At 51.6% G+C, this 13,838-nt stretch overlaps 5 protein-coding genes across 5 annotated transcripts; 2 read left to right on the top strand and 3 right to left on the bottom strand.

The window, feature by feature from the left end:
- Nucleotides 1-333: 333 nt before the first annotated feature.
- J7T55_015075 (uncharacterized protein) lies at nucleotides 334-1,682 on the top strand (the record flags this gene model as incomplete). The annotated part of the gene is made up of 3 exons (XM_053133333.1): nucleotides 334-897; nucleotides 952-1,352; nucleotides 1,412-1,682. The coding sequence occupies 3 exons, from the start codon at nucleotides 334-336 to the stop codon at nucleotides 1,680-1,682; spliced, it is 1,236 nt and encodes a 411-aa protein (XP_052988804.1).
- A 428-nt stretch (nucleotides 1,683-2,110) lies between these two features.
- On the bottom strand, nucleotides 2,111-2,839 carry J7T55_015076 (uncharacterized protein; the record flags this gene model as incomplete). Its single annotated transcript, XM_053133337.1, has 1 exon — nucleotides 2,111-2,839. The coding sequence occupies one exon, from the start codon at nucleotides 2,837-2,839 to the stop codon at nucleotides 2,111-2,113; it is 729 nt and encodes a 242-aa protein (XP_052988805.1).
- A 1,919-nt stretch (nucleotides 2,840-4,758) lies between these two features.
- Nucleotides 4,759-5,512, bottom strand: J7T55_015077 (uncharacterized protein; the record flags this gene model as incomplete). The annotated part of the gene is made up of 3 exons (XM_053133338.1): nucleotides 4,759-4,826; nucleotides 4,901-5,103; nucleotides 5,241-5,512. 3 exons carry the CDS (start codon nucleotides 5,510-5,512, stop codon nucleotides 4,759-4,761), a joined length of 543 nt encoding a protein of 180 aa, XP_052988806.1.
- A 1,195-nt stretch (nucleotides 5,513-6,707) lies between these two features.
- On the top strand, nucleotides 6,708-7,481 carry J7T55_015078 (uncharacterized protein; the record flags this gene model as incomplete). Its single annotated transcript, XM_053133339.1, has 3 exons — nucleotides 6,708-6,828; nucleotides 6,889-7,245; nucleotides 7,435-7,481. 3 exons carry the CDS (start codon nucleotides 6,708-6,710, stop codon nucleotides 7,479-7,481), a joined length of 525 nt encoding a protein of 174 aa, XP_052988807.1.
- A 211-nt stretch (nucleotides 7,482-7,692) lies between these two features.
- J7T55_015079 (uncharacterized protein) lies at nucleotides 7,693-13,566 on the bottom strand (the record flags this gene model as incomplete). Its single annotated transcript, XM_053133340.1, has 7 exons — nucleotides 7,693-8,445; nucleotides 8,536-10,061; nucleotides 10,110-10,547; nucleotides 10,607-11,323; nucleotides 11,615-11,663; nucleotides 11,803-13,436; nucleotides 13,518-13,566. The coding sequence occupies 7 exons, from the start codon at nucleotides 13,564-13,566 to the stop codon at nucleotides 7,693-7,695; spliced, it is 5,166 nt and encodes a 1,721-aa protein (XP_052988808.1).
- Between the last annotated feature and the right edge of the window lie 272 nt (nucleotides 13,567-13,838).

Here is a 13,838-nt window from a genome sequence, read left to right on the forward strand (position 1 = left end):
TTCCGAGAAATAGGATTGAATACCGGGAATAGACTTCCTGCGACTCTTGCGAGTAGCATGCTTTACTCTGCAATCAATGCACATCCGGTAAGACCCCGAGATACCGAAACTCCAGAGTCGGTGACAGCAAATACACGCAGATGGAGTGATACTGCGAGTCAGGTGTACGTGGCCCTCCAGCACTGCCGATGGCTCGGGAGCATCTGACGTGAGAACAGACCACACGAAGCTTTATCAAGACGAAGCTATCACGAGGAGACATCTTTCAACCGAAACCGCCAGGCCAGATATTACAAGCACTGAATCCATAATTGCTCAGTCACAATATTCATAATGTCGTCACCCAAAGTTTTGGTCATTGGCTGCGGCATCGCTGGTCCGGTAGTGGCTTGCCTCCTGAAGCAGAAAGGATATGAACCGATCATCTTCGAACGATCTGAAGCACCAGGCGATGTTGGAGCATCCCTAATGATTTGTCCCAACGGACTGAAGGTCATCAGCCTTATCGGTCCGTTGCCCGACAAGCTCCTTCAGAACGGCCCGCCTGTCCTCGAACTGTGTGATTACAAGGCTTCGGGGGAAATTCTTGGCCGTTCCGATGTCCCCACCGATTTTGCCAAACGATATGGTCAGCCTGCCGTCGGTGTCAAGCGGACACTCATCACGTCCTGGCTACGAGAGCTGGCTATTGAAAATGGCATTGAGTTGAGGGAGGGTTGGAAGCTGGAACAGATTGAAGAAACTGACGAGTCTGTGACTGCTTTCTTTGAAGGAGGCAAGTCGGAGACGGGATGTTTTCTGGTTGGGTGTGATGGGCTGAAGGCGGCAACTAGGAAGTTGTTATTAGCGCGTGACGGCATCGAAGACGGCACACCCTCGTTTACGGGGCTGACGCAGGTAGGAAGACCCATTGATGTATCTTTACAGTATCGATGCTGAACACACAAACAGACCGCCGGTATCTCACCCACGCCTGAGGCTTTGCGCAACACCCCGGGTGCGAGAAATTGGTATGGGGAGCTGAGCCACATCATTTGTTACCCCATCACTCACGACAAGACGTCCTGGGGGTTGACATTGCCTGGAAACACTGAGGAAGAAGCCGCGTGGGGGTTGTTCAGTGACGACAAGAGGGCAGCCGAGAAAGAGAAGATCAACAAGATGTTGCAAGCCAAGAATTGGGATCCAGTTGTGCTGGAAATGGTAAAGTCTGCAGAGCGGCTGATCAAATACGGCCTCTATGACCGTCCCGAACTTGAATCAGAGCAGTGGTACTCTGCTCGATGTGTCATGGTTGGTGATGCCGTCCATCCAACTAGTGTCCATCTTGGTCAAGGCGCAAACCAGGCTTGGTGAGTTTCTTTTCCCTAGGAAATGTCGGCGGAGGAATCTCACACTAACACCAAAATAGTGAGGACTGCTACTATCTCACAAAAGAGATTCCTGACTTTGACGCCGCGAAAGAACTGCCAACCGCCCAGCTGACGGAGGCTTTCAAGGCGTATGCGACGAAGCAGCAGCCGCATACTTCGATCCTGGTGAAGGGCGCTAGAGCTCTGGGTTTGGCTCGTGTAGCTGCACCTGAGGTCTGTTCTCAACGTGACCAAGCCATCACAAAAAGTATGGCTGATCGAGCAGGTCTTCAAGCCAAGTTTGACTTCACTTACTCACGGCCATTCTAAGAGGGTTCTTTGGTCTCGTAAGTTCCGCCTTTGAGACATCAGGTTCATATAAACCCTTCCGGCGAACAGACCTACTTGTTATTGCAAATAGCAAACACGGCGTTTTCAGCTATGCTATTGAGACGTGTGGTCTTAGAATAGCCAAACTCATCTACCTGATATTAAAAGTGAATACTCCACTATGGGACATGTTATAGAGGGTCGATCGCGCTCACAAGATTGGTTCATACAAACGACTCTAAGATCAAGGAATTTGTTGTTTATCAATTATTACTTGAGGGTTGTAGAATTATATACTGCTGCTGAAAGGGTTGGCGCAGTAGAACGTAAAAACGTTTTAAATAATAACATTTTTGAACACGACATTGTGAACCCCAACGCAAGGTCTCGGATCGCCGGGGAACTAGCCCAAGTCTGGCGCGTACAGTTTAGAGAAACGCTACTGCTCCCACGCCTGCAAGCAGCGCCATAGCCGGCTTCATATTTCCAGCCCCGGCAACTTGTACTGGCTTCGTAGTGGCGGCAGGTGGGATCACCACGGCAGGTGTCGAGACAGGCACACTGGTGGTGATAGTGCAAGGGCAATTGGTGATGGTCAGAGTGGTGGGCTGAGTGACTGTGTAGGTCTTGCTGTTGACAACCAAGGATGTGGGGCTCGGGCAGTAGGTGGTGTAGGACATGACCACCTGGGTCGTCATGGTCATTGAGCGAGTCCCATTTGATGCGGCCGTGGACACGATCGGGCTACCAACGCAAGCAGTGGGTGCAACCAAAGATCCTGAATCAAAGGGATTGTACCCGAGGCAACCGGCGTAATCGGCGGCGCACCCGGCGCGGTTCGCGTCAGGCTGGGAACGGCAAGTATCGTACGCATTGTTGCAAGCGGTCACGCAGGCGCTGGTGGGGGCCGGGGGAGCCGGAGTCGCCGTGGTGATCACACAGCCGGTGGGTGTGACGAGCGAGCCCGAATTATCGAACGGGTTGTACCCGAGGCAAGTGGCGTAGTTGGCAGCGCACGAGGCGCGGTTCGCGTCAGGCTGGGAACGGCATGTGTTGTACGCGTTTGCGCACGCATCAGAGCACGCATCTCGGGCTTGGATATCGCCTGCGAAAGCAGTGCTGGCCAGAACGGCAAGTATTGAAAAGGTGTGACGCATCTTGTCGCGAGGGTAGGTTATATATTGTCTGAGAGAACCGAGGGTTGAAACGAGAGGATACAGTTGGCTGGCGAGGAAGGATACCTAGATAAGCAGCAGAACAAGCTCAGATCCGGAAGAGAAGCTCTATATATTGTCATATTCCTCACAGCATTACACTGTGAATCAGGAGCACGAAGTGGCCAATTGATCAACCTCTGTGCTCAACACGACTGTTCGGACCGCGTGATGAGTTGGGAATGAGCCCGACGTCCGAGCAGAGTCATTAAATTCCTAGCCCGTTTGAAAAAACATTAAACCGGACTCCATGATTCGTCCCTAGCGCGCATCGTGTTCTAAATCAGTTGACGTCAGGGTGCCTAGTGTGCAACTTCTTGGAATTGCGACTAAATACGAGTGAGTTCTTTTTGATACGAGTGAACTAATTAAAGCTCAATCGGCACTCGGTCGGCTTTCCCAAATCACTAACAGATGAATGAAGATCGACTAGATGGAAGATGTTGTTTGCAAATAACGTGCAGTGGATGGGAGGGTGTCTAGCGCGTCAATGGTGTCCACGGCGCTTCTGCCAAGCCATCGACACATGTACCATCCATACCGGCGCAAGGCTAATTTCCCATGGACCATCGTCGCCCAAGGCTCCAGTAAGTCGCGTTCGAATTCGGATCTGGACTGTGCAACGGCTCCTGCGCATCGGCTCAGGTTGAACGAGTGAGGTGTCTCCACATTCCATACTATCATGTAACGCGATATTGGGGCAGGAGAAAGGGTGAGAATTTCTCGGATTTGCTACATCTAATCATGTCAGCATCAGCCCTTTTGGGTGATTACTTTACGATTTGTAACAGTTCAGCATGCGAGTGAGCAGTGGGAAACCCCTCAAGTCGCTGCTCGACACCTTACATGGTATATAAGCCACGGAAGCACTGACTCGTTGTATCAATCTCTAGCATAGTAAACAATATTGTCAGGTCTCTCTCTAAATCAAATTAGAAAAAATATCTCCGCCCTCGGCTTCCTTTGACATTAGCCACTCATATAGATGTTGTATCTCTTGATAGCTACCCTCACAAAGGACCCTTTAAACAGCTGGGCAGTATTAACAACACAGCTTACTGAGAGACTTGCCGCAATCGACGTTCTACAAACAATACGGGCATGATAGCCATTTAGCAGATTCACTTCGATATTGTACTTCTACATTTGTAGCTGGGACAGCACATCATAAGCCAGACTGCCAAAATACTTGTTTCGAATGATTGTCTTCACTGAAATCAACTGAAGAAGTGCATTCTGACTTACGCATGGAAGAGAAGAGTATATCGTACCTTACACAGTATTCCACGATGATTCATCATGTGAGATAGGTCAGTTATATATTTGGCTAGATATGATGCTTACATACTCAGTTATATTCCATGGTCACTTGCCCAAAGATCAATCCAAAAGAATACCAGAGAGGATCAATAGCACTTGAGGCGATACCCATTCTTCACAGCGCACAGGTCCTCCAAAATATATGAGTGTGAGCGTAAGCGATAACGTGGTCCTTCCGGTCGAGTATATTCGCCCACTTCAGCAACATGGCAGCGTGCAAGAATTTTTCATTGTGAAATACTCTTCGAAGATTCCACCATGCAGTAACATAGGCCTGGATAGCACCGGCAATGCCCGACTGAGCAGACTAGGACACAGGTGCTCCGGGAATGAGCGATCCCTTCTGATCTTACCAGTGTATCTTGCCATCAGCATCTTCCTTTTGCCTGGCACCTTCATGCGGTTTGTAACTCGACCCTGCCGTCTTTGGCGCTATTGATTGCGACGCTGACAGATGCGTACCCACCGAAACAGGTGTTCCGGTGATGAGTTCCCCGTCCACATCATACCGACGAGTTTTTCCATCGGCGTCATTTCTCTGCCTAGCAACCGTTGGCCGCTGGGAACTCGGCGTTGCTGCCGCTTGAACCGGCTGGGGCGCTCTTGATTGCTGGTACAAGGGTTTCATTTCAGGCATAATCTCTTTAAAACTTTTCCAAAGTGTTGGCCTTACAGAAGCTGTACTCAGATCGGGACAGTAGCCCGTGGATCTTCCAATTGACAACATGGCGCTGAACTCGGTTTGATATTGGTTGCTCTTGATGATCTGCGTAGACGTTCCCGTGCCTTTGAAATAGGCATGGCATGTGAACTTTCCTTTCCATTTGACAGTGGACGATGTCTCAATGGTGGCATGAGTTTCTTTTGGCTGCATTTGTCCGGTGGATCTATCGCACGTGAAATCATGTGCACCGCCCTTGTTAAGGACATGTGCGGCGTTAGCTCTCTACGTATGTGGTCTTGCTACTTATCTCATTGCTCTTTGATCTCTGAGACGATATGCATGGAAAGGGTCAGCACACACAGTATCTTGATTTTGGTAGCCTCCAAGTGTAGGGCCAGGTTGTAAGCTGCTTGCTCTGTAGCGGTTTTGAGCTCTTGTGTCGTTACGTTCAAATCGGAAGCATCTTTTACCACCCGCTCTCGAGCATTCGCAATCCAGGAGACTTGAATAACTTCGTTTTCATCGACATTTCCTTGCCAGTGAGCATCTTCCTTGTCGGCAGCGCTCAATCCAATGAATTTCCCAGGATTGAAAACGGATGCAATAGTCGAAGTGGAAGCTGAGTTGGCCATTGTGAGTGCCGGTAAAATCTACTGAATAGATTGGGAGAAGCGTGATATGGTTGTGGGGCGAAGACACACAGGTGTAAAGGAGGCAACTTAAAGCAAGCAGTGTAATGTCGTAAGTATGTATGAATTGATGTCGACTTTGAACTAAAAAAGACGCACGAATAACAACAAAACTTTATAAGCATAACCACTTGCAATCTGTATAGGGACTCCGTCGCCGACAGGTCGCACGCGGCGCATGAGGTCAGTCTCAAACCCAAACTCAACGCTTTTATTTCCATTTCCTGGTCCAGGCCCATTGCGTTGATTCCCATGCTTGGGCTGTCGCCTCAGTGTGTACTTGTGGTCTAAGAAAGGGCTTAGGAAACAGGGCTTTGCAAGCGAGACTGCAGGAGGTCACCATCATGGTATAGTATGGGCGGTCATAGCCAGAGAAAAAGGGTCCTTTCTAGGTAACCGCGTGGACCGCCACATGGAGCGCAAATGCTAAACATGGCCATTGCCGCGACTGGGGCGACAAGATAATGCATTTTGCACGGAGTTGTTTTCGTGGCGTAGTTCTATCCCAAAAATACTCTTTGGGCTTTGCAAGGACCGTGAAGCGTAATGAATACCTGGGTACAAAGAAAGAAAAAAAAACAATTGTGGGTGACAGCGGTTCAAATGCTATGTGCTGGGCTGATAAGATAAACCCATCGAAAAGGACGTCGCCTGCAGTGTGCCCCCAGCTAATGTTCAGCCTGACGCCATACATGAGTTTGAAAGGCGACAATGACGATATCACCCTATCACTGCATTCGGAACTGAAAAATTTAAAAATGGTCACCTCCTGTACCTATTATAGGAATTCTTGGCTCAAGCCCCTCAACGAACAGCTACAATTGCATCTTGGTGGTCAGTCACTCAGTAATCAGTACCTCAGAGACCACATGCTCAGCAGAAGCCTTTCGTTTTGTATTCCGCACAATGATGCCATCGGTCTGAAGCTTCATGTAGAGGCAATTTATATTCCGTATCTTCGAAACGAACAACGTTCAGCATCGCTTCCTGACATGGTTCAGCTGCATTCAGCTTTCATTGTAAGCGCCAAAGTTCAGACTCCATCCACGTAGGCGCAGTGTTCGACCACCTGACCTCTGCGCCGTCCTGCACTTTTCAGGCTTCCATATTCATAGAAGTAACAGATTAACCTGATTCGATGAAGTCTGAAACACCTATCGCCTCACGTGCCAACACAAACTCACCACTCTCGCCCTCGCCTGCGGATGATCTAGATTATGGCGACTTCGTGGACTCTGAAGACCAAGGGTTTTACGCAAGTGGCATGTTCTATCCTGACTAAATTGGTGAGATCCTACACAATGGGCAGTACCGTATAGACCCCAAACTCGGCCGCGGCGGCTTCTCTGTCGTCTGCCTTGCGCGAGACTTGAAGGACCATACGAACGTAGCTCTCAAGGTGCTCAACTCGTTGGACGCTGCTTCCCAAGAGTATCGGATACACCTGAACATTGCTGCGCGTGCGAAGGATTGCTCTGGGATTGTTCTAGGCCAGGACACCTCTATACTCCAAGGATTACGGGGCGAACATCGCGTGCTTGTACTCCCACTGCGAGGTCCGGACTTCGAATCTGTTCTCATCAAGAGTAAGAGACTTATCGCAGTTTATGTGTCAGCAGCCAAGGAGCTGTTACAAGCGATTATCAGCCTCCATAACTGGGGCCTTGTGCACAGACGTAAGTACCATCGCGTACTTCTATCTCAAGTCTGTAGTAACTGGCGGGTACTCATACGAGGTGCATTCTCGGATATCATACTTGCCAATACTATGTGTGACATCGACTTGGAGTTCCATAAGCATTCGTGGCCGACCAGTAGAAGCTCGTGAGTCGCCCAAGAAAGGCGCCAATCTGAGTAAAAACCAGCAGGCCTGGAGAGCTCGTCGAGCCAGCTACCTTTCCACCACATCTGATCGCCTCACATGCATATCGATGCGATCCAAGCATCCTTATTGAATCAGGCAGTGTGATACACATACACACACACACATATATATATATATTATCCATCATCCCTGCCATTAATCGCCTCTCATTAGTAAGCTTGCACAATGCACTTGTAAGTACAAAGTAATAGTGATAGTAAGATTGCCCGCCGGTGGTTGATTCCTAGCATGACTGAGTTTATGCATCCTCATCACCCTCACTCCAACGATCCAGATGCTCGTCGTTACTTTCAGGAGCCGACTCGCCGCGGTCCCGACAGCAAGCGCCGCAGAAGAGGACCCCGGTTCTCTCCGACGTGACTACCGTCCTGTCGAAGAGCTCAAAAGGCCTGCAGCGATGGAGCGGCTCCACCAGGAGCATACCTTCCACCCATTCCAGGGCCGGATTGGGCTCGGAGTCTGGGTGCTCCCGCAGGGACTTGACCCAGCTGGCGACGTGCCCCGCCGCGGCATTGTCGTGGAAACTAGTGCTGTCGGAGTGGTCTTTGAAGAAGGCCCGCATCTCGGCGGGCGACCGACCTTTGAGCACGGTGCACATCTCGAGGAAGACGCAACCGAGGGACCAGACGTCGGCCGTCTCGTTCTTAGGCCCGCCACGCGCCACCTCAGGGGCGGCGTACAGCCAAGTCCGGTCGAGGTCCGCCGTGGTCGTCGCTCTTCCCAGCCCTTCCCAGCTGCGCGCGATGCCGAAGTCAGTCACGAGCACGTGGCTGTTATCCTTGACAAGGATGTTCTGGGGCTTGATGTCTTGGTGAACCACCTTCTGGCTGTGCAGGTAGTCCAGCGTGCCTGCTAGACAACCGAAGAATCCCTGCAAGATGGATCGCTTGTCCATGTCGGCTAGGGCTAGAGAGTAGTACTTGTCCAGGTTGCATTCGGCCACCGGACTTATTATCAGGGCAAAGTACCGGGGATCAGAGTAGCTGCCGACCTTCCGAGACGCGACTCATATCAGTGGCCCAGTCCATCGTACCGCCAGCTGAGATGGGGACAGGAGAGTGGGAATATAAGTCAAACATACCATATCAATGCAATGCCTGTTGTTCAGTGTCTTGAGAATCTTGACTTCGTTAAGGAAAGTCCTCACGTCTTTCTTATTGATAGCAGTTCTCTTGAACCGCTTGCGAGCATACTCTCTATAGCTCAACGTGCTTACGACCTTGTCGACAAACCCGTGAGCACCACTTCCCAGGACAGCGGTGACCGTGAATGGTAGGGGCTCCCCGTGAGAAAAGTGCGCATGCCTGCGGTGCAACTTCTTGTCGTCGAGCCTGGTGCCCCTCTCAAGCTCGAGCGCCTTAGAGAAGACGGCCTCCTGGGCGTGGAGGAACTGGGTCCGGTACGGCTGCTTTAGCGCCTTGGGAAGGGTGTTGTCTGAGAAAGGAAACCAAATGTCTGTCATGTCACGCTGCAGAAAGGCTTCGACTAGCTCCACATGGTCGATAAGACGTAGCACAGAGTATATCCTTGGCACCTTGCTCCAGCTCTGGTGACCTGTGTTCCGGAGATACGAGGCAATCCCCTCGAACTCGGCGTCGGTGAACTTCGACTTGGTATCCCATCCAGATTCGGGAAACAGCTCGTCGAAACTTCTAAGACCGTTCGCTTGGGCTCGTGGACCGGTGTCGGGATGCTGGGGTGACCGAATACTTGGTGTAGACTCTCGACTCGGTGGAGCTTCGCTCAGGGTAATCAGCTCCACAGAGACGGCCATCAGCAAGCGTAGCCTATTCTGATATTCCTGGATCTCGGCCTGCTCATTGTTCTCTACCCACTGTGTGACGCTGTCAACCGACTGCAGTAAGGACCCGATCTTGGGCGTTTGTGTCGTCGCCAGCAATTTCGCACGTAGCTCATCGGCATGGGATCGAAGCCCGGTAATTTCCCTCCCTCTTAATTCTTCAATCTTCAGGTCTCGTTCTAGGTCGTCAAGCGACCTGTGGCATGAGCGATAGTCGGCGAGGCTCCCACACTCGAGCTCGTCCAGCCAATTCCGCAACAGACCCAGTGACTCGAGTAGGCTCACCATCCTCTTTGTTTGAACAGCAGGTGGCTGGAACTCGGCCAGAGATGCGAGGCGCAGGTCGAGAGCGCACCGCTCTGCGACCCTTGTCTCCTCCATGGCGTCGTCCTCTTTGTAGGACCGACCTTGGGCAATGAGGCTTCCTAGCACCTCATGGTTTCTGGGCACCATCGTCTGCCACGCTGTCAGGGTACTCGGCTTTCCCTCCAGGACCGCGCTTGCCGTCACTTGGTGCCGATGGTCATGCTCTGTTATGATTTCTATCTTGGTCTTGCAGTCGCTGTCATTCCAGCTAGGTAGGAGTTCGGAAAGGTCCAGCGTGCCAATGAGGAGGTTATCTCTGGCTCTTTGCCTATTGCCCTGGTAGAATTGCAAGATGGGGCGTTCGTGAGGCTTTAGGTCGAAGTCAGACAACTGGAACTTCTTGGAATACTTTACCGGGCACTGTTGGTTGCGATGGATCAATGTGCGCATGATTCCTTCTTTTGTTTTTACCCCGACATTGAACGGTACGGTGGCCAACACTAACGTGTCAGGAGCACACATAAGGCCAGAGAGAATCGCGGCCTTACAAGCACTTCCGAGGACCTCCCCCTCGTCTGGATTCACCACCTTAACCAAGGGTTTTGAATTGAAGTAGTTGGACCAGACCTTCTGTAGCCTTGGAATACGTGAGCAGCCGCCCACTATGACAATGTTCTTGACAGAACAATTGTCCCACCTCGTCTTGTAAAGCACACGGTCGACTAGAGTAATCGTCGCGTGGAAGAGATCCTGGCACAGTTCTTCCAGCTTCTCCCGAGAAAGATGTCCGGCGAAGTCCTGGCTGCCATAGAGTGAGTCGATGTAGATCTGAGCAGATGTAATCGAGCTCAATTCTCTCATTGCGGCCTCGCAAGCCACCCTCAGGCGACGCCGGGCTCGTACATCCGTGTTGATATCCCAGCCCCACTTCCTCCATATTTCGGCAGCGAAGTGGTCATGGATGCGGTCGATCAGATCTTCGCCTCCTAAACTCATGTCGCTTGCGCAATGAATCAATTCGACGATGTCATCTTCACCGCCAGACCAACATTGCAGAAGCCGGCGCCGAAATCCAGAAACACACAGGGGTTCTCGTCCTCGTTCAAATCCTCCCGTTGAGTGGTGAAGGCGTAATACTGAGCAATCGACTCAATACTTGTGCCTAAGTGCAGTATATTGACACCAGCTAACAAGGCCGCATCACAGACGTCTTGTCTCTGGCCGCTGTCGAAATGCGCTGGCACGCTTATGACTGCATTTTTGACCGGCTCGCCTAGATAGGCCTCTGCATTTGCCCGAGCCCGCGCGACCAGCATCCCAAGCACCTGCACGGGGGACAGACGGTGCGGAAGTTTCTTGTAGCTCACGGAGATGGTCATCTGCTCAGGCGTTTTCAGCGAGACTTCATTGGGTGAGATTCTTGCGTATCTGTCCACCTGCCACTGCTCCAGACGCTGCCCCAGCACGCGCTTGACACCATACACGGTGCTCTCGGGGTTGGAAGCGGCCTGTGCCTTGGCGGCGCTCCCAAAGAGACGGCATCTCTCTGTGAATGCAACGTAGGACGGCATGGAATACCGGCCGTCCTTGTCAGGAATGACCTCGACACGGCCGTCGCGAAAGACCGCGACGCGGGTGTTCGCCGTGCCGATATCGATTCCTATAGCGTAGCCCATCCTCACTGTTATATCATGCCTGGAATCTCTGCCGTATGATCGTCCGTTTTGGCGGCACGATGCGAGAACCCCGAAGAAGAGTGCCTCTGCTGGGTTCAGGGGAGGATATAACTTCGATTCTTGGAATTACATGAACAGACCGAGAACGGGTGAAAATCGGCCACAATGTGCCCAGGCGAGACGACTACTGTTCCTGTCGCAGCAGAACATTTGGCCAGGCACAAAAGTTGCAGGGTCTGATGGCATCAAAGTCCCATGAAACGGTCGTCGGCAAGCAGTAGAAATGAGGGTGACACCCACATGCCACGTGATGTAAGCGCCGACGAAAGCTGCCTAGCCTTCCTGCAGCCACATCCTGTGTCCAGCTGGCTACTCACTGTATCCGTCCTGTGTCGGAGGGGTTGGAGTTCTGTAAGTCTTCAGTTTCTAGGAGCATGCATGTGTCAAGCAATCAATATACGCGGTAAAGTCAGAGTCTAGAGCACAAAGCTGGCAGCTTGGTTACTGTTCCGTTTGACAATCATTCATGCAGAATTCAGACGGTGACGCTGCCCAATTTACGAACCACTCGTTCTCCAAATTCAGTCTGAAGCCGGGCGTCCTCGTCAACATGGTCACCCTCACCGCTAGGCACAAAGTCCCCAGCCAGGCAGCTCTGGACAGCTGCCGTGAAGATGCCACCGACTTCCGCTTCGAGAGCTTGCAAGTTTTCTTTCCCTAGCAACGCGGCCTTAGCACCCTTGACGGCGGCGGACCGGATGCCCCCTTCGAGCTGGATGCCCAGGATTGCGTGGACGGGTTTCCACATTCCTAGCTCGTAGAGCACGACTCCGAGGCTGTAAATATCATAGATCTTCTTGAAGCCTTGGCGCCCGTCTCTGGGAACGTTGAACTGAGTCGCAGGATGACGATACAGGTCATGCAGTCGATTCTCACTCGGCATCTCAGTGACCTCGCTGGGGTCAGCTGGCCGGGAATATTCAAAACCGGCCAGGAAAGGCTCGACAGTTGATGGAGATTTCGGATCAGGGATTTTGAAGACGACGTTCTCACTGCGCAGGCCCTTGTGAAGCCAATTCGTGGCGTGCAGGTACCAGAGCGAGGTAGCGATCGCGCGAGCTGCTGCCAGTCGCGACGTCAATGACGGCTTTGGCATCGATAGCAGGAGATCGAAGAGAGACAGTGGTAAGGCCTCGCCTGCGTCGGCTAGACCATGGAAGACGAATCCGTAGCGATAATTATCTTGGTCATGGACGTACCCCAAGCAACGGGGTATGCGGCACTCCTTCGGCTTGTTATCATCTTGTAGCAGCCTTGCCAGTTTCGATAAACGGTCAGGAACGAAATCGGGTGCCTTGTCGTCTTCACCGATGGGCTCGTAGTACTTCCATTCTGCCCATACTGGTCTCTGTTCATATTCTCCTGGCGAACGAGCGGGCAACTCTTCAGCTTCTTCTTCTTCTTCGCCCAGCGACAGCTTTCTGAATTCAAGCAAGGGCTTACTTCCATCCGAGAGTTCTAGAACACCGGATTGCCCAGTTTCGACAGCGACGTTGAAAGCCTTAAAGCGGGTCAGCTGCTGTAGATGATTTCCCTCTTTCAGATTGCCCAACGAGGCCATCAGTGCAAGCAAATCGTCAAGTTTGTTGTTGGCCTGGAGAATCCCCATATAAGAGCTCTCTTGCAATTGCAACTGACGCTCCCGTTGGTGTCGTTCGAAGAGGTACGTCATGCTCTTATTGAGGGTAGTGAGCTTGGACAATAGTGTCTCAAAGTCCTTCTTGTCGAAAGACGCCCATCTGATCCGGCCGGGAAATCTTCGTGTCTTTGCAACGAAGTCCACTGCCTTCTTGTGCAGTAGTAGATTGCTGTGCGAAGAGTTCACCTCGGCGTCCTCATCAACAGCTCTCTCTGCATATTCTCCACCGACCATTTCCGTGTTGTGCCTATCGCTCAGCTTTGTGAGTTCAATGAGGACGATCTTGATCTCCTGTAAGGTATCATTGACCACATGCTTGTGAAGTTGTAGGCCTGAGCTGAGTGTTCGCTCGTCTTCAGAGAGATCCGCTAGCACGCCCCAGTCCAGAAGCTTGTCACGTTCCATACGAAGTCGCACAAGCAGATACCGGAGACTCTTGGGCATGTCAGAAGCCTCCAGCAGAAGCTTGTATGCTAGAGCTTTGGTCAGCCGGGCATACTCTAGAGTCAGATACTGCTAGATCTGCTGTTCAAATTTGTTCTTTGCACCTCAACACTATTATAGCGAGACGCACGGCTTACCTTTGACGCATATAGCAAAGAGCTCAAAACTGAGGCATGTTGCATCCATGATGGGGTGACTCTGCACCTGTTCTTCTGGAGACTTTCGATCCAGAGACGCACAACAGACTCGTGGAACAGTTTGAGCGAGGTACACTTTGGGTCGGGGGTCAAAAGCATCCTATGTAATCATCATGCAAGGCGGTCAGGACGCTGGGAGAAACCATGTAATGTATCGCGCTTTAGATACAGTCACGATGAAAATGGTGAAGTTCAAGCAGGAGCCTTTTCCGGATCGCGGCGAATACTGGATGTCACGACTCCATCGGGTTTACTCCTTGT

This window comes from Diaporthe amygdali (genome assembly GCF_026229845.1).
Source record: "Diaporthe amygdali strain CAA958 chromosome Unknown NODE_36_length_484128_cov_64_979186, whole genome shotgun sequence".
In the NCBI taxonomy this organism is placed as follows: Eukaryota; Fungi; Ascomycota; class Sordariomycetes; order Diaporthales; family Diaporthaceae; genus Diaporthe; species Diaporthe amygdali.